General features: G+C 33.9%; 1 protein-coding gene across 1 annotated transcript in view; it reads right to left on the bottom strand.

The window, feature by feature from the left end:
* The window catches only part of LOC149787910 (uncharacterized), a 162,202-nt gene that overhangs the window by 81,694 nt on the left and 61,096 nt on the right, over positions 1–19,412 (bottom strand). The window contains exon 2 of the mRNA XM_089974158.1: positions 17,614–18,692. Within this exon, the coding sequence (XP_089830284.1) occupies positions 17,614–18,621 (1,008 nt within the window). The 5' untranslated portion in view covers positions 18,622–18,692. The remainder of the gene's footprint in view (positions 1–17,613; positions 18,693–19,412) is intronic.

Raw genomic sequence — 19,412 nt, 5'->3', positions numbered from 1 at the left:
TAACAATCACGATAATTGTTATCTCGACCCGAAACCGGACTACATTATCTGTACTTATGGCTAGGCCGATGAATGTAAAACATTCTCTGCGTGGGTCATAATTTCAACTGCAGCAAGTTTGGGGGTGTTAATGTATTGTCAGAATGTAATGATTTGAAATTATTGTGATGAATGCCCGAGCAACGATGGAAATCAGCGAGTTTTGTGCCTTAAGATCGTACCAGAAGGTCATGTAATGAAAGACAGAAGTCATGTGATAAAATTAGAGATACCATCCACAGTGCTTTACACTGGAAAACACGGTCGCACATTATAGGAGTGAGATAAAACTTGTTAATAAACATCTTACCTTGAATTTATCAAGACATGGTAATCAACACACATAGCATTCGAAGATATACATATTTGTGTGGAAAATATAACATATCCTAGAGTATTTTTCCACAACGCGGAACATATTGGAATACTTTTCCACAAAGAGGAGAATTATATATATATATATATATATATATATATATATATATATATATATATATATATATATATATATATATATATATATGTGTGTGTGTGTGTGTGTGTGTGTGTGTGTGTGTGTGGTTATTTTTGATTTTAAATGCACAAAAATGGGTCATCAATAGTACTGGAAACTCAATGATTTTTTTAAATCCATCTTTCAAGAAAATTAAAACATTAACTCTTATTAGAAAACCACAACCCTCAAATTGCCTCTATTATAAAATTTAAACCACGAAGCACAGAGATCTGAAAGGAACTGAGCACCACCTTCTTTACAAAAAAGTGAAGAAAAAAGAGTAAGTCAAAACAGACTGACCACAAACCTGTAAAGTCAAGAAATATATATATAACAAAATTCCACAGCGGCTATTATTAAAATAACTGCCACATAAATAATAGAAAATTCACAAGCTGGGACGCTACTGAGACGTATAAAGGAAAGAAAAACTATTTCATTGTATCAAAATAACTAGAGACAACGAGAGAGATAGGAGACAAAATCTTAAAAGTGCTAAAGAGAGATTACACAATTATTTCTAAGGTGAAAAATAACCCATTTTCCTTAAAATCGTCTTTACATATGCCGTTGTATTTACCTCTTTAATGTGTGATCGTTGTATATATTTCTTTAATGTGTGGCTGTTGTATATATATATATATATATATATATATATATATATATATATATATATATATATATATATATATATATATATATATATATATATATATATATATATATATATATATATATATATATATATATATATATATCTTTAATGTTTAAATGATTCTTGCATTAAAAATCCAGAAAAGAAACGGATGTTCAGACAGTATGTCCTTTTGCATACCAGTTTAATGTTTAAAGACTTAATGCATTATAAATTCAGAAAAGAAACGGATGTTTGAACTACAAGGGGAGATGATCCTTTCGAGTAGTTCAATCAAACTCTGACTTGAAAGAAGTCATACTACAGTTACAGAATGTCTTCTTGCTAAGTGACTTACTTGGTTTTTGTTTTCTTCGAATTACTAAGGCATAATTCAATTGTTAGGTTCTTTATAGTACAAAACGTTGATATGACTAGGCGTTATACAACCACAGATTGAAAGAAATGTCACAAGTTTGTGTTTCCTAACATTATGTCTAATGATGTGTGAATTACATTATGATATGCAAGAAGTACCACGTGCATGATGATAAATCAATACCGTTTCATGAGTACAAACATATCAAGTTAAAGTTGAAGTGGGGACATCACGATAATCATAATTTTCTGCAAAATATATGTACACGTTCCAGAAAAGGATCTAACATTTTTGTAAATAACTTTTGTCATTTACGTTTAATCCTCTAAAGAGTAATCTGGTTAAAAATGTCATGTACAAAATTCGAATATTTTAACTCCTTGTAAACAAGGCATGTGCATTGTTTTATTAGGAAAGACGGGTTAGCCTCGGCACAATTGCTACTAATATACCAAAACCAAGATGACATCGTTTTTGAAAAGGAGATATTAAGCGGGTTCGAGTAAAGTCATGTGGCCTTGAATACCTGATTTCTATTAGACTCTATTTTCATTCTGATAATTTCAAAACCGAATTATTGTAATTGATTAGTTTGAATTACTGCTAGAAAGACACTTACCAATCTCATTTATTGGGATTTTCAGGGGTATTACATTTTGAATAGAATTCTATATTATGTAAATAATTTGACATTTCTTCACCTCTAACGTGTCTATTAAAAACAACCATTACCAGTCGATTAATTTTGCAACAAAAATGAAAGAAAAGGTATAGCATTTATTCTTTCTCTGAACATGAGGCAAGCGAAAATTAGGGTTAGGAAAAACTCTAGTGAAGTCAATAATAGTGAAGACTGAGCCACAGTGAATAATCAGATCACATTTTAGAGGACTAAAAGGGGAAGAGCAAAACCGTACATCCAGACTCCTTGAAAACTATACCTGGAACGGCACACAGGTGGAACATACATTCCAACTTTTATTCTTCGGTTGGTATTTGTGGAATGTGATAACAATCCATGTTGGAATGTTATCAGTTGAGACTGGCAGGGATACGTCACTTTTGCAAGGCTGGAAACGTGGTAAAGTTAGACGATAAGGAAGGCCCTTAATAGTTTACACTAAAAAATGTTGTTTTAAACAAAATTTCCGGACTAGGTAAATTATCACAAGCTCTATCTAAAAAGAGGAGGCGGGGGGGCTTAATTTGATATTCTGTCTCCAATGCCGCATAGAGACAAATAGGTACCCTTACATTCATATGATTTACTCGGCATACAAATGCACAATGAAGAATTACACAGCTTGTCACTGGCTTCTACTATTACCTAAAATCTATAAATACTTGTTTAAATATTAGGTATTTCTGATAATAACTATTACAAGACAAACAAGCTTTATTCATCTAGTCCTAAAACTCATTTTCAGATTGAGAAGTTTGGCATTTAGACTCAAATCGTATCTGTGTTAAGAGTCGATAAAATTGTATACATAAAATAACTTGGATGATAGCAATTGTGTTATTGCCAAAAGGCACAACCGTTCTTGAACGACTCAACTGAAGATTGGTCGATACGTAGTACGCATGCGTATGTTAATTTACTCTAATTAACTTAAATATATGCCATAATGGCTGCACATTATGTTTTAGTTTTCGAAGGGAACTAACACCTCAATGTGAAGCAATAAACTGTTAAAGTGTATTCGAAAGACCCGCGTGTGTGTGTGTGTGTGTGTGTGTGTGTGTGAGAGAGAGAGGGAGACAGACAGAGAGAGACAGACAGACAGAGACAGAGACAAACACAGACAGAGCTTTAACTACAAATCCTTTATTTTGAAAAAAATTAATCAATCCTCCAGCATATAATTGTGTATAATTAAACCTAGGAGAATGTTCTTTTAGAGCAATCTTTTATGGTAAAATTTCACACACGGATGGAAATGAAAATCAGCTGTTCACACTCCAAGAAAAATAACAAGGATGAAAAGTGGCTTTTGTGTATGTCATAATCTCTAAGACAATCCACAAACGTTAATTAATTGAAAGCAATTTTTTTTATACCTTAGCAAAATGTGCATGATCGCATAAAATCAAATTTTATTTTAATCAGCACACTTTGAAATCAAAATTATATGATGATAGATTGTACGTGGTAGCGTTAAACAATTTTCTTTATATCAACTGTGAGCATATTTTGGAATCTTTTTAAAGATCTAAGATTCAACATAAATTTTCATCGCGGTGTAAATTGACATTTATTTCTCTCTGTCATCAATTGTGTCTGAATGACACATTCCCGTAAGATCGCCACGACTGATATAAGAAACAAACTTAATAATTTCTTTATTAGTTATCGATGTAATCTGAAAACAATACATTGGTCATTACTGTGACATTTTGTAATAAATGAAAGATTTATGATATGCCCCAAGAACATTTCATATAAAATGTATTCATGTAAATTGAGAAAACATCCATAATATGAATGCATCGTTGACAGGTACTTCACACACTTAAGTAGTATGTTCATTCCTATTTATCTTTCACTTTTCAAAATAATTTACAGAGTAATGTGTTATAAATACATTTAGAAGCAAACAAGACTTATTTGCCTTGCATAAAATACTGTCATAAATATGCATAATTATTTGAATGCAAAATGAATATACCAACAATTTCCATAGAATAGAAAAAAGCTTTAATTTATTTAGACAAAGTCATTTTCTTACGTTTGATATATTTTATGAATAATATTTACTGACAACCTATGTCAGATAAGTATTCAAGTAATCCTGTGATTTTGAAAATTGGTCAATATATTTGGTAACCCAATAGCACTTTAAAATTCTGCATAAAAGCAGTGAAAAGATGAACATAGTAACCTCTATGTGATACATAACCTAAACCAAGCATATTTATACAACGAGACGTCATAAATCAATCGTTCATGAATTTATCATAAAGAACCCTTGTTTCTCAACAAAAATTTGCAAAGCTTAGTTGCTGACCACTACATGTTTGCACCCATCACCCTCCAACAACAAAAAAAGGATTTCGCGGGCACCCCTGCAAGGCTACGTGGCATTCTGCTATATTCGGGTAATTCCCTCTAACATTGACTAGTTATCAATTAAACAAAGCAGTAATGTCCACGGAAATGAGCATTAAGTGGGAAAGTCTGTGCTATGCAGTACATTTTGCACTCCTGCTGATCATGCATGTATATTATTTCCCAGTTTCGCAACTTCTCATGTACTAGTAGATATGTACCTTTCAGCAACTTCTCATGTACTAGTTGATATGTTCCGTTCAAACTTCTCTTGATTGGTAAATAAATATGGTCTCAATACGAGTATGCAGAGGTCAACACATAACTCCTAAAATATTTTGTTTTTTGTACGTTTTTTCTTCACATGTAAATAATACAATTTATTATATTTGTAAGTGAAAAAAAAAGAATATTATTGGCGAAACATGTTTTATATTATGTTTTTATTCTTATATTTTCACTGTTCCCCATCCCACCAGCCAAAATATATCCTAATATTGTCACATAAGTTACGCTTGCATCAACAAAACAGCATTCGTGTGCGGAATATATACGACTCACCACCGTTCGCTTCTCCATGAAAGCATGTCACCGTTCTAAGCTGACAACAATGACTTGATTGGTGAAAATAGTTTACAAAATTTATTTTCAAAATGAAATTTATTGCAACATATTAAATAATTGGAAACCTATAGTTGTGTTAAATCACAGATGTTTCATGACCAACGTATGAAGACAACACAAACTGAGATAGCTGTCCCGAGTGGCCGCGTGGTCTAAAGCGCTCTCCGTTACGGATCACTGCCATGTCACCTCCGTCTGCGTGGGTTCGAGTCTAGGATTCGGTCAATGTGGGTACGTGAGAAAGCTTGCCAGTAGCTTCTCATGGGTCGGTGGTTCTTCATAGGGTTTTCCCGGGTTCTTCCTCCACCATTAATACTGGCCGCCACGCATAGTACATCGTGTGCTGAAAAATGGCATTAAACCCCACAACAACAACAAACTGGGATAAAAGTACGAAGGATTGGGAGTTGTGCTGCAGAGTACTTTAATCTTTTAGATTCAAAATAAATATGGTGTCGTTTTGTGGTACAAATGACAAACACAATATAGTTAAATTTGTCACTTCGCCACACGTTAAAATCTCAGCTTTGTGTATCTCGCTACGAAAGGTACGGTATTAACGTAAGAACAGAGACTATATTCTATATGCATCAAATAACAAAAAAGGCAGAAATTTCCATGACTTAATTTAAGCATATGCCTCCTTTATACAATGTCCACGGTCTGCTGATTTCTTGAAAGATGTGCATGAGTGAACTTTGTACATCAATAAATTAAAGTATTACTATTAAATATGGGTGCCGTTCTTTTACATGTGGAGTATATGAAACCATTAAAAAATATTAAAAAGATTCATTTCTGAAAACTTAAAAACAAATATGCTGAGCAGTAATTCTGATTGGTTGTCAGTTATTATTTTCTATTGATAATATATATGTTTATCCAATAATAATCATTCTGGTTATTTGACAGTCATTTTCAGTGTCCCTTTACATGAGAGGTTTGTACCATTGTCCGTGTCATTTGATTATTGACATAAAATATGGTGTGCCTTTGTAAGGTATAAGACCAAATCGTCGCTGCTGTCTATTTATCGACGAGTACATTTTACCTAATCACTTTACAGCTTGCCACGGGGACGGTAAAGACTGACATGTTTGCACTTTCCAAGTCTGATGACCAGTCCCCTAGATAGCCGGAAAGAAAATGGGTTTTATGTATGATCTATGTACACAGGAAAAATGATAATCCATTACACGTCAGTTATAAAACGGTGCTAGAATAAAAATTAACGTGTTGGTTTGACCATTATAACAAATATATCAGCAACACCCAGCATCTCAAAGATTACCTATCTTTAATCGCGAAATGAATATAATATAATTAAGATCATTTTCTGCATGCATTTTTATCTGAATTTAAATTACAGACCTATAATAATCTGACACACTTTAATATAGAGAAGAGATTATTATTTGACAGATGGACGAAACGTTCCTGGAATTGCGCTATAGCATCGCCTATGTATAAAGTGCAATAAGCATTCCAGTATGGCTTACTTAAAGAGCATTGTAATCTAAGATTAGTATATAAGTAAATGTTAATTGACATGCTAAATTACCTGTATAGTAATGTTTACCGATTAAATTATACGAAGCTAGTAAACCTACTTACATCCAAGATTTCGAAAAATAAGTGATCGACATGGAAAAAAGATCCTGACAATAGGCTAAAACATAACATGATTCAGTGATTTACCAAAAACAAAATATTTCATTGTTCTTTTGAGCACGTTATTGTGTCGCATAATTTTTCAAAAGTAAATTTAATATTATAAAAGGTTGACTGAAAAAGAAATTTTGGACCGGAACAACATGAAAAATATATTTGTGCGATTAAGACGTTTGTACCATACCACTAAGTAATTATTGAAAAGAAATTCTTGTACATTATGTTGCAGATAAGCAGGACACCTTTCTCGTGTTTTTTTATAATTAATTTAAATCTTAATTGACAAAATTTACAACCTAGAGTTTTCCGTCATCGTCTGTACGGTAACCTTCTGTGGTGGTGTCTGACCTTTCACATTTCAGCACACCTTAAAACATCTTGTGAATCAATTGACAATGGTAGCGCCATTTTGTAAAAAAGAAAGAATTCAAAACTCGTTTGAATAAAAGAATGAATTTCTCGGCATTAATTTTACTGAAGCACAACCGACGCCATTCAGTGCAATAAAAAGCAACTGATGTTAGGCGCGCAATAGATCAATACTCCATTATTATTTTCATAAAGATTCATGGCAGTTTTCTAGCAGAAAGCGGATACTGCAATTCCCTGTTTGACAAAACAAAATCCATCATACGTTCAGTGGCAACATTTATCATAAAATCTGTCAATGAAAATAGTAGTATTCAAAATATGACATGCATGTTTAACAACATGTTTCTTGATTAAGCACTATACACATATCCAATCCATTACGCGCACTTTTAGAGTCATTAGCTATAGTAGTTCGTACATTAGGGATCATGGAATGAATAACTATGCCGAATAAATTGCATGAGAAATAATAATTTGACTTGGTCCGTACTTATTGGAAAATAATTAATATGAATATTTAAAATTACGCCATAGTCATTAATCTAGACCATTACTGTCAGACTATGTTGTCACGTGACAGATAATTTTGTGCGTGTTCAGTCTTCACATTTACTAATGAATTGTGCTTAGTTATTTACAGTACTGAATAGACAAATTGAAACAGTTGGGAACTTGTAACATCTGATTTGACAAGCCGACTTTGTAATGTATACAGAGAAATCCCACTAATGTTAATTGAAATCAGTAATCAACAACGTACACTTTATACGAACCCCGTCGACTTAAAAGCAATCCTTACCACTTACCTAAACTTGAACCATCTATTTATACTTGTGACAAGACGTATATTCGTACGTATTCCGTACTTTATATTTCCTGGTGAACTGTAATATGTCGTTCACAAGACAAAAAAAGAAAAAACCGTTTTGAGCTTGGATTATTTGGATTGTTTGGATAACAATTAGAAACTATCTTTAGAAGACACTCACTGAAAATCAAGCATACATACAATACACACAAATCATGTTACATTGTGGTAGGGTAGAGTGCAATTAAGTGTAATTCATTTACATGTGCTGTTTTATTTTTTGTCATTGGTTCTTGTATAAATTGCACTCAACTCCACTGGCACATGTGGAATCTTCTTGATCAGTTTGTAGACCTTGCAGCCCGTGGTAGATCAATACAAGTTTCCACACAACAGCACAGTACAACTTGAGCTTGGTTCCAACTTTAACACCTGGACAGTACACGGTTAAGTATCGTATAAATCAGTAGATGGCAATGAGTGAAAACAACAAATGGTTAATACACTCTGTGTGTACTGAAGCCGGTGTGAAAAGCTGTACACAAACAGCTCGTAAGAATCAGTAGGAAAGTACGTTTAAAACCACTCTTTCTTACGCTCTGTATGGAAAGTGTTTGATAAAACAGCATCTTCAAAAGACGCATCCTGAGACATTCAAACCATACCGAGAAAAGTCGAAGAAAACGTTTTAACATTTTCAAATTTCTCTTGTATTATTCCCCTATAGGAAATCAGGCAAATTTTGACAACGGAAGTATGCATATAGCCAACGTAGTTTTATTTGTGCTTTAGAATAAAATATACAACTTGATGCCTAGCAATTACTCAGAAAACGGACACACCACGCATTTTTAACAGGAGAGAAATAAGTCTGAATGCAAACCAGCGGGTCCTTTTGGAATACGTCCAATTTTGTTATATGTGAAAGAAGCCTCAGTTTACACCACAGTTTCTTACGGACAAAATTATTTTATTCGGCTTGCGATTATAACATATCACCAAAAACAGGTGGAACGACAGGCTCAAAAGAAAAACATGAAAACTATCGTCCCCTTTAACTGCGCCGTGCCGTACCTCTTACGAACAAAGACCATTAGAAGAAGGAAGTTACTTCTATCATTCGTGTAAATTTTGCAATCATCCTAATGTGTGACATTCATATTATATCTGAAATGTGACTAACTCATGTAGAAGGGAAATCGTTTTTAACAAATACTGTATATATGACAACAAGCAATACGAACAGTTTGTTGTTGTTTTATTTTTAGACGGTACCGTCGGATTAAGGACAATTATATTTATATATCATATTCATTTTTATGTCTTTAGTTACTTTGATGATTTAGTATAAAATATGAAGATTTGCTATTGATATATATGGCTAATCTTTGTTGTGAACTGAATCTTTAGAAGTGATTAAACGAAATGAAACATGAAAGATCGACAAATTAATGGACGAACAGACGGGTAGACATACATACATACATACATACATACATACATACATACATACATATATATATATATATATATATATATATATATATATATATATATATATATATATATATATATATATATATATATATATATATATATTATAGCCTTATGAGAACAAATACCAGATTACTAAACTCGTAACTCAAAAACTATTATTTTGCTCCAATCAAAGGGTTTTCGTTATTATATATTTGCAAGAGACAGGATTGCACAAAATATGTATAGATTTTTTTTAGAAATAGCCTTCTTAAAGAAACAGATGTTTACAAATTGCAAGGTGTATTTGAATAAAGCAATTATCTGAAGTAGTGAGTTGTCAACGAGTAATTCATACAAAACTCTGCATTTGAAGTTGAGATCTACACAGACATTAAATAAAACACTTGAGAAATTGATTTGTCAATATGTCTGATTAAAAGAACATGGGTTTTGTGTGATGTTGGGTAACGAACGATAGAAAAAAATGTTCGTGGCATGAATACTTAATGGAATAAACCGTACTAACGTCGGTGTCTTTAGACAATCCGCTCTAAACTTTACATAATGAATTGGAAGAATAATTCACCCTTTTTCATGGGTTACCAATTTTCGTGGACCTTTTTGATTGGAAAACCGAACACTAAGTCTTCCATGCAAACAACATGACCCATTCTCTAATCGACAAATTTAAGTATAGATTAAAATATAAGTTTTCCTGATTCAGGGAAATTTATACCCACCAAAATAAATGAATCCATTAACTACCTATGATCGACATTAATGTGGTAATTGTAACGCTTACAGTCAGAACTATCCGGTAGAAAACATAGAACAAAATAATGAACTGTTCGTGTGTATTTTAGCTCTTTATAGTTTAGTTTCATAAGATTGGGAAATTTTAAATATAAATAAACTTAAAAAGCATCACGAAATTAAATTCCCAAAAGATTATCTTTTGTACGAATATTTTCTCCCCATCTTTGATACTTGACTACAACTCACTCAAAAACATGTTGTGTATATAGCACAGCCTATATATGAAAGAACAGAACAACAGAAAATAATAGTGCACCTGAAAGTGGGAAAGAAAGTATTATAAATTAAAACTTTTTACATTTTTAATAGTATTTATAAATATCGAATTTTTGAACAAATTTTTGACCTTACTTATGCAGTCCAATACTTCAGACCAGTAATTTGCTGGATTTGCCGGTGCTCTGTAATGTAGATCGGTACGATTTTTGATGGTGACTATAAAGATCGAAATTTACGAATAAATTGGCAACGTTATTTATGCAGATCGATACTTCGGGCAAGTAATTTGGTGGGTTTGCAAGTGCCCTTTTATGTAAATCGATAATTCGGACTAATAATTTTCTGAGCTTGCATGTTTCATATTAAAATGAAGGATAAAATGTTTGTAGAGTGTACATGTGAATTATTATACTCGATGAATAATGTGTCTGAAGAAGTACTAAATTTGTTATAAATGTAATAAATCACAGGGATTGTATAGGAAGGTCTAAAGCAAACACCTTCTTGTCGTAAGACGTGACCCTTGATGACGTTTTTCTTAAGAGTATGGCTTATATATAAAAAAGCTGACCTTGTATCTTAAGACCTTTTATACGTTTTACCTAAATCTTTATTGTGTAGGCCTTTTCTAAGTATTTGCAACATCCTTTCCTAAATCTCTATTGTGTAGGCCCCCTTTAAATATTTGTAAATTCAATGTCTATCTTTATTTTGAAGGCCATTTTGAGTATTTGTAACATCCTTTCCTGATCTTTGCTGTGTTGGCCCCTTTGAGTATTGTAACATCCATGCCTACATTTTTATTAAGCATACCCTTTTGAGTATTAGTACCATCATTGCCTAACTTTTTATTGTGTTGGTCACTTTGAATGTTTGCAACATTCGTGTCTAAATCTTTATTGTTTAGGCCCTTTCTGAATATTTTTTAACATTCTTGCCTAAATCATTATTGTATAGGCCCTTTTGAGTATTTTGTAACATATTTCCCTAAATCATTATTGCAATGGCCCTTTTGAGTATTTTGTAACATATTTCCCTAAATCATTATTGCAATGGCCTATTTGAGTATTTGTAACACCTTTGCTTAAATCGTTATTATATAGGCCTTTCTGGGTATTTGTAACATCCTTGTATTGTATATTTGCCTCATGAAGATGTTGACTTTTGCTTGGAGGGATTTGTCTTCCTTTGTATTTTATCAAGGTTTATTTCTGAATTATTTTGTTACCTGTCTTTTGCTCAAGACTATGTAGCCATTAATGTCAAACACTTGGCATACATACATGCATACATACATACATACATACATACATACATACATACATACATACATACATACATACATACGCTGCCAGTATTAGTGTTCACAGTTCCTCCTGTGGTCTTTCTCGCAGGACTGTGTGATATAGAAAGGCAAGGAAATTGGGTTGATGATGTCACTTTTAAGTCCTCCACTGGGCTACCTGGGGGATTCTTGTCACTTTTTGGTTCACTCAGTCTAAACTTAATACGTGTGCATGGGCACCGGAGAGTGGTTACAGTTTAAATACGTGCCTTCTGATATACCCCAATTAGTCGTGAAAAGTATATCCCCAAGTCTGGCCGCCAGGTGTCACGTAGTTAAGGTGGGGCAGTGACCCAATTACTGATATTAACACGTACTGATTTATATCTGTTTTGTTGTTTTCAATGACATTTTTCTAAACTGGAGATATATTCATGCATCAAATATTTTACATTTATAAGTTCATTATTGATAAATACCTGTGTAGTTGGTGTTCACGTTGCATTGAGAAACAGACGTTTTGGACATTTTTGTAAAGAATCGTTATCAAGGTCTTGTATGGAAAGAACTGCTTCCCCATTTAATTAGAGTTTTAAAATCATCAACTCAACAGTTATTTACTTTTCCAAATTGTCGGTTATTATTAAACTGTACGTGAGATCTGAACACGTGACAAGACTTCTGCAGCCCTACATTTCAGTACCTGAACACACTAAAAGCTGTTTTATAAAAAAGAATTAGCTATCCACAAAAAACAAAGACATTCAGATGTTAAATTCTTGTAACAATAGTTACGATCGACGACTGGCGAGATCTAAATTTCTGATACTACGCCGATAAATGCTGTATCAGTTTTGAAATACTACCTGAAAATCGAGCAACCAACTAGTGGCATCTTGACTACCAAAATTCAATGCATATATGCCAACAAAATTATTTGCGATGAATTTTTCATTTTGTTGGGGGTTGGGGGTCCGTATTGTAATAAGAAGAAACTGCTTTATGATTAAATGAACGCAATTGTGTAGCACGAGCAAAACTTATTTTTTTAAGTATTTTGTTTGTCATTTTAACTGGTTTTAGAAAGGCGGTCCAAAATGCACTGTAACAAAAATTATTCCATGGACAATAATATTTGTTACAGGTTTTAACCAAATAAAATAGAAATTAGGGAAATATTCCATATTTTACTCTTATAGGTCAGAAAACTGGACAAGTATTATCAATGAGTTAATGTATCACGGGATATAATAGCTGTGCAGCGCTTAATCGATAGTAATTACGTTTCCCTTTATGCATAAGTTTCAAGGTCCGATTTTTCACAGGAAAATTAGAACGACAGAAAAATAAGGTGAACTCAGCTGACAAACACTGACTTTTAGTTTGGACTTTTCAAATCTAACCTACACTACCACCAAAACAGGTATTGCTCACATAATGCTTAAAGTACAAATGCTTCAGTCTTAGCCACACGGAAGTAACTTCTGTAAGTAACACTTAGCAGTATCATCTAATGGTACAGTCCTAAATCCTAGAGCTCACTGTAAAGATCTTTGGACGCCCAGGTGTTCCACGTCAAGTATTAGAATATTAGAAACATAAGATATGAGATCATGTCACGTTTAATATATGGTCAGGTGCGATGGCTCGATTTTGAGCGTTAATATTTTGTATTAAATTGTACGCTTTTATGTTTCTTAACTGATTTTTACTTTGATTGCATATTTTATAAATGACTTTTACTGTTATTTTGTTTGTTTCTTACTTAACGTTCGCTTTGATTTTTTTTCTGGCGCGAGTTTCACTCTGACTTTGTTTCTTACTTGATTTTTACTTTCATCATGCTTGTTTTTTAACGTGACTTTTACTTTGACTTTCTTTTTTCTTATGTGACATTTTACTATAACTGCTATTCCATTAGTTTTTATGCGCATTAAAACATTGTCTGGAATATAGCACAAGGTGTATAGTTTTACTTTCTATTAGCTTAAATGTGTCGTTGTAGATTTTGTTGGAATTAAAATATAAACTAAAAGAATTAAAATTATACTTTCGTGTATTTTTGAAAATGTACATAATGCACTGCAGGATACTCTAGACACCGAAACTATATCAGAACTACAACATTCCATACTTCTATGCCTATTTACTTGCTTATCCCATCATCCTCTGCTTAATCATCCATATCGATGATTTCAAATTATATTATCTCTACTAAAAGGAAATTATCCATGGACTAAAGCCAGATGCACGCGATTGTATCCATGGACTAAATTCAGATACACGCAACAGTATCCATGGACTAAAGTCAGAGGCACGCAACAGTATCCAGTGACTAACGTCAGATACACGCGATTGTATCCATGGATTAAAGTAAGATACACACAATGGTATCCATGGACAAATGTCAGATACTCACAATAGTATCAATGGACTAAAGTCAGATACACACAATGATATCCATGAACTAAATTTAGATACACACAATGGTATCCATGGACTAAAGTCGGATATAAACAATGGTATCCATGGTCTAAAGTCAGATATACAAAATGGTATCCATGGACTAAAGTCAGATACTCACAATAGTATCCATGGACTAAACTCAGACACTTACAATAGTATCCATGGACTAAAGTCAGATACTCAAAATAGTATCAATGGACTCAAGTCAGAGACTTACAATAGTGCCCATGAACTAAAGTCAGACACAGAAGCGACACATTTGTCCAGTTACAGAGGGAAAAAAAAATATTTAAATTCCATATACTCTGACGAAACAAAACTTTACGATAACTGCATACACTTGTTGAGTTCATGTAAATTTTGCACCAAAGACAGAAATAAAAGAAGTGCAAAATGCATTGATCTTTCATATATGTTCTTATGTGCATACGTTCATTCAGAGGTCGATTCCAAGAGGCTCCAAACTTGGGAATTCTACATAAAATGGTCGTAGTGTAAAATTACGATTTTAGAGGCATATGATGGGGTGATTGCAATTCAGTCATTCTGATAGGAACGTAATCGATACTAACATATTTTATAATATTAATATTTAACATATCTGTTTGATTAAATGGGGGTTTTAAGTATTTTGAAAGATCTGTGTTCAAAGTGTCAAAATGCGAACGGCGAGAGAATTGAAGTAATTACCTCCCTTGTGTAATACATACTTTTCTTCTGAACTATCTAAATCAGAGGTGGGCAAACTTTCCAGTGCAAGTGACGCATATACAAATTTACAACTTGTCGCGGGCCGCATAGTTCATTAAGTAAAATAATTAATATTTGAAATAGCAAAAACGAAAGGTTTTTCTAAATAACATAATTAATTTTCAGTTGTTAATATGTTGTTAATATTTGAAAACTTAAACTGCAAAAGAAGCACCTTTATTTGATAAACAGAGTAACATAAACAGAGTCAGTGCGAATGATGACTTGTTCCTAGGCCGCATGAAAACCCTTGGCGGGCCGCAGTTTGCCCACCCCTGATCCAAATCAATCTGAAGTCCTTTTCTCATTATCTTTCAAACATAAAATATGAATACTATCAACTAGTGTTGTGTTGGTCCTCTGGACACTCCTGTACAACTTCTTCCAATGTTTCCTAAGTCTTACAACATAAATATGACCTATAGAAGCCGCAGAACGATAAAATGCACTGCATTGACGTTCCGATGCCAAGACTGGCACAAAATATAATGTATTGGCATCCCGATGCCAACAAAGCACTAAATATAATGTTTTGGCATTCCAATGCCAACAAAGGCACTAAATATAATGTATTTTCATTCCGATGCCAACAAATACACTAAATATAACGTGTTGGCATTCCGAAGCCAAAAAGAACCCACTAAATATAATGAATGGCATATTGATGCCAACGCAAAAACGCTAAATACAATGTATTGACATTCCCTTGCCAACAAAGTCACTAAATATAATATATTTACATCACGATGCCCAAAAAGACACTAAACATAATGCATTGACATTCCGATGCTAACAAATCAATTAAATATAATGTAGTGGCATTCCGATGCCAACAAATGCACTAAATGTAATGTATTGTCATCCCGATGCCAACAAAGTCACTAAATATAATATATTGACATTCCGATGCCCAAAAGGGCACTAAATACAATGTATTGACATTCCGATGCTAACAAATGCACTAAATATAATGTTTTGGCATTCCGATACCAACAAATGCACTAAATATACTGAAAAGCAAAGTTTTAAACGTGCTGGATCTTATCACGGAAATATTCAAATAGAAAAGCAAATGCAGTCGAAAGGCCATGCTAATAGAATGCAGCCAAAAGACCATGCTTAAAGCAATAAAATCGAAGGACCCTGTATAAAGTAATGCAGTCGAAAGACCATGCTTTTTGCAGCGGGTTAAGATAATGTGAGTTCATACGTGTTAGCCTTCTACAGCTAACGTATTCATGCATATGTTAACATGATGGTGCTCATGCTGTAAAGCGTTATTATTCAGAATTTTATTTACAAAAGGAAGCGCTTTCCATACTGACAGTGACTTGAGCATGCAGTAACATGAACTTTCATAAATGTACCTGAAGGCCAGTTAAGACTTGCAAATGAGTGGCAAACAACCACGTATGTGTAGCTTTCCTTCATTAAGAAAACAGCAATATGCGTATAAGGTATGTATTCGCTTATAAGACGCGTCAAATTGCAAACAACACTGAACTTAGTCTGTAGATTTGCGCCGGCAGATCTAGGTCTGTGCAGTTTGCAGTTAGACTCGTGTCATAAGTAAACTGATACGGTATATTATTTGATACATTTAACAAGAATCATTTTAACTCATTTATATGTGTTATTTTTCAATTTCGATTTAATGAGGCTACTCGTGTTAACTTTATTCAGTCCCGTCCCTGGCATACAGGTATCTAAGCAAGACGGCACACCACTCACATGCTTTAATGGCACCCGTCTCTAAAACTTTAATGTTCAAGCCGATATTAATGAAGACCAAAATTGTCTTCAATGAGAGGTTGATTTATAACCGAATTCTTCTGGTTTGCTTGTGGCGCCATCCACGACAGAGATTTTTGAAAGCATTTTCTGCACTTCCAGGGAAATTCATACTTGAAATTGTGAAACAGATAAACGATAGTTAAAATTTTGCTTTGAATACTCTTATATGAACCTAACATACGACAAATTTGGCAATTAGGCGAACATTTGCTATAGAAGACACTGGCGTTGATTGGAAAATATGATTTTAAGACCTCATTTGATACTATCGCTGACAAAAATCACTACGCGAGTAACTGAAAGTAAAATGTACTGAAGTTACTGGTACTGATCAACGCCATTTTCCACATCCAAGTAGGTTATTATTAATCGTTATTCAATAAATGATCCGAGATTATGTCACATTATGTTACATGACATTCGTTTTGGGTTTTCAATGTTTTCTGTTAATCTGGTCAGCTTTCGTACTTTCATTTTCTAATTCAAATCAACGTTTTACAGATTTGGTTGCTTGTGAGAAAATGACAATTCGTTAGATCAAGTTTTAGGCAACATTCAGGGTAATGGTTGATCATCGATCGAATAAACACTGCATTTTCTCATTATTTTCTCATTTCAAATCGCGTTGACTATGATTTCTTATTGAAAATTTAACGCAGCGTGGCGTTTAAAAAAAAAAAGGTAAATTTGAGTTCACCGAGAGAAAAGCGTTTGCAAGACAGTTTCACTCACCCTTTCATTGTCATTAGGCAAATCGTTAAAGGAAGAACTATCGAGGCATTCCGGGTTAGTTGGTGTGCATGGTGAAGAAAGTGACCCGTCAACGGGCGTTAGTAGAACGCTGGAGATGGACCTCTCGCTCGCTTTCTTGGCTAAATTGATGTCCATGTCAGAAAACGTGCCACTTACTATTCTGTAAAAGTCGGTTGACGACCCAGATCGAGGAGTAAATGATGTTGACAATGAAACTTCCGTGAAGTCGTCTGTGCGAACCCAACCTCTCCGTCGCGGGGTTCCGGTGTTTCCTTTTTGAAAGTTTCCAGTTTCGTCAGGAATTGAAAGCATATCCGTATCACTGATATCAGTATCTGTTGAACTGTCCAGGTCACTGATCGTCCTAGCAGAACTTACCCCATCGTGTTCTCTTGCACGTTTATATAATTTCCTTCTGGCACTTTTTGGTCGAGCATCTCTCTGTGGGGAAGAGCTTATATTGGACAATGTGTCTTCATTGTCGGTAGAGTCTAAATCGTTTATCTTTTCATTAAAATTTTCATCGGTACATACAACACTTTCTACATTAGTGTGTTGGATAATTCGTCTTATTTGTGAGTCTGGTAGATTTCCAGCCTTCTGCTGGTGAGCATGCTTTACCCTGCTTCTATGAGAAGCTCCACGGTGACCTAGACGACAAGAATGTGGCCTTGAAGGTCTGGTTGATAAATCGTCGTCGGATACTACATCTCTCTGACTATCAGCCTTATTATTTCCATTATTCAAGTCGGTATGTTTCCCGTCCCTCTTAAGCAACAGTCCGGAGGGAATATCGTTTTCACCTATTCCAGAATCCCTCGAATCGGCGGGATGAAGTTTACCGGAGCTTGGTTTAATTTCCGTTTCCGTTTCAATATTATATTCTGTGTCATTCTCAGGAATTGGTGGCAGTTTCCTGGCAGTTGATGGTATAAGAACAGATCTCTCACTGCCGCAAAGACTGTACGTACTGATTCCAGCGCCCATTCTGTTTACAATGGCTCACATCACAGAACAATTAGAACAGTATCCTCCATTCACGGTTAGGCTGCCATTACCTGTAAATAATTTAAACAATCAGTAAAGGTCATGTTGAAAAAGCATCGCGTATTCAAGCTAGAAGTCATTAAACATGCAACGCTAAAAGTGACCACAGGATCTGAAATCAGTAGCCTCTGACGTCCTTGTCTTTGCAGATATATCTCTTTGCATATATCTGAATCATTCGTGAGAATTGTTCTCATCCCCCACCCCGCATACCTTTATCATCATCGTCATGTGACAATTTTGTGCGTGCAGATGGTGATTCTTTTTAAAAAAATTTAAAGACAAAGGCTGATAATATTGATAAATATCCTTGCTTGTTCGATGTTTACGTGATACGAGTACAAATAATTTTTAGTGGTTTAAACATTTGTAATTTTTATATGACGTATATATTTGCCCGTTTGTATGTGAATATTTAAAAATTTCAACTATGTCTTGCTTACTAAAGTATGAATATTTCAAAAATGCAGATGTGCCTTACGTAATAAAATGTTCTTGAAAAAGTGCGTACCTACTAATGTGATTTATTCAAACTACGGCAAAATACTTCAAAGTCTCGGTACATTTTTGTTACAGAATGTTTACCGTCTATTCTGAGTCCAGTCAAACTGCAAGCAACAGAGAGGGTCAGCTGTTTAGGGTCTATGTCATTTGTTCTACTGATTACTCCTAATAATCAGTATAGATCCAGATCTGTAGGCGCATTATGCGATGATAAATCTGGGTCTGTG

This window comes from Sinohyriopsis cumingii, chromosome 11, assembly GCF_028554795.1.
Source record: "Sinohyriopsis cumingii isolate HCF-2022 chromosome 11, ASM2855479v2, whole genome shotgun sequence".
Taxonomy (NCBI): domain Eukaryota; kingdom Metazoa; phylum Mollusca; class Bivalvia; order Unionida; family Unionidae; genus Sinohyriopsis; species Sinohyriopsis cumingii.
The sequence above is the reverse complement of the archived record's forward strand: the minus strand, read 5'-3'. Positions and strand labels throughout refer to the sequence as shown.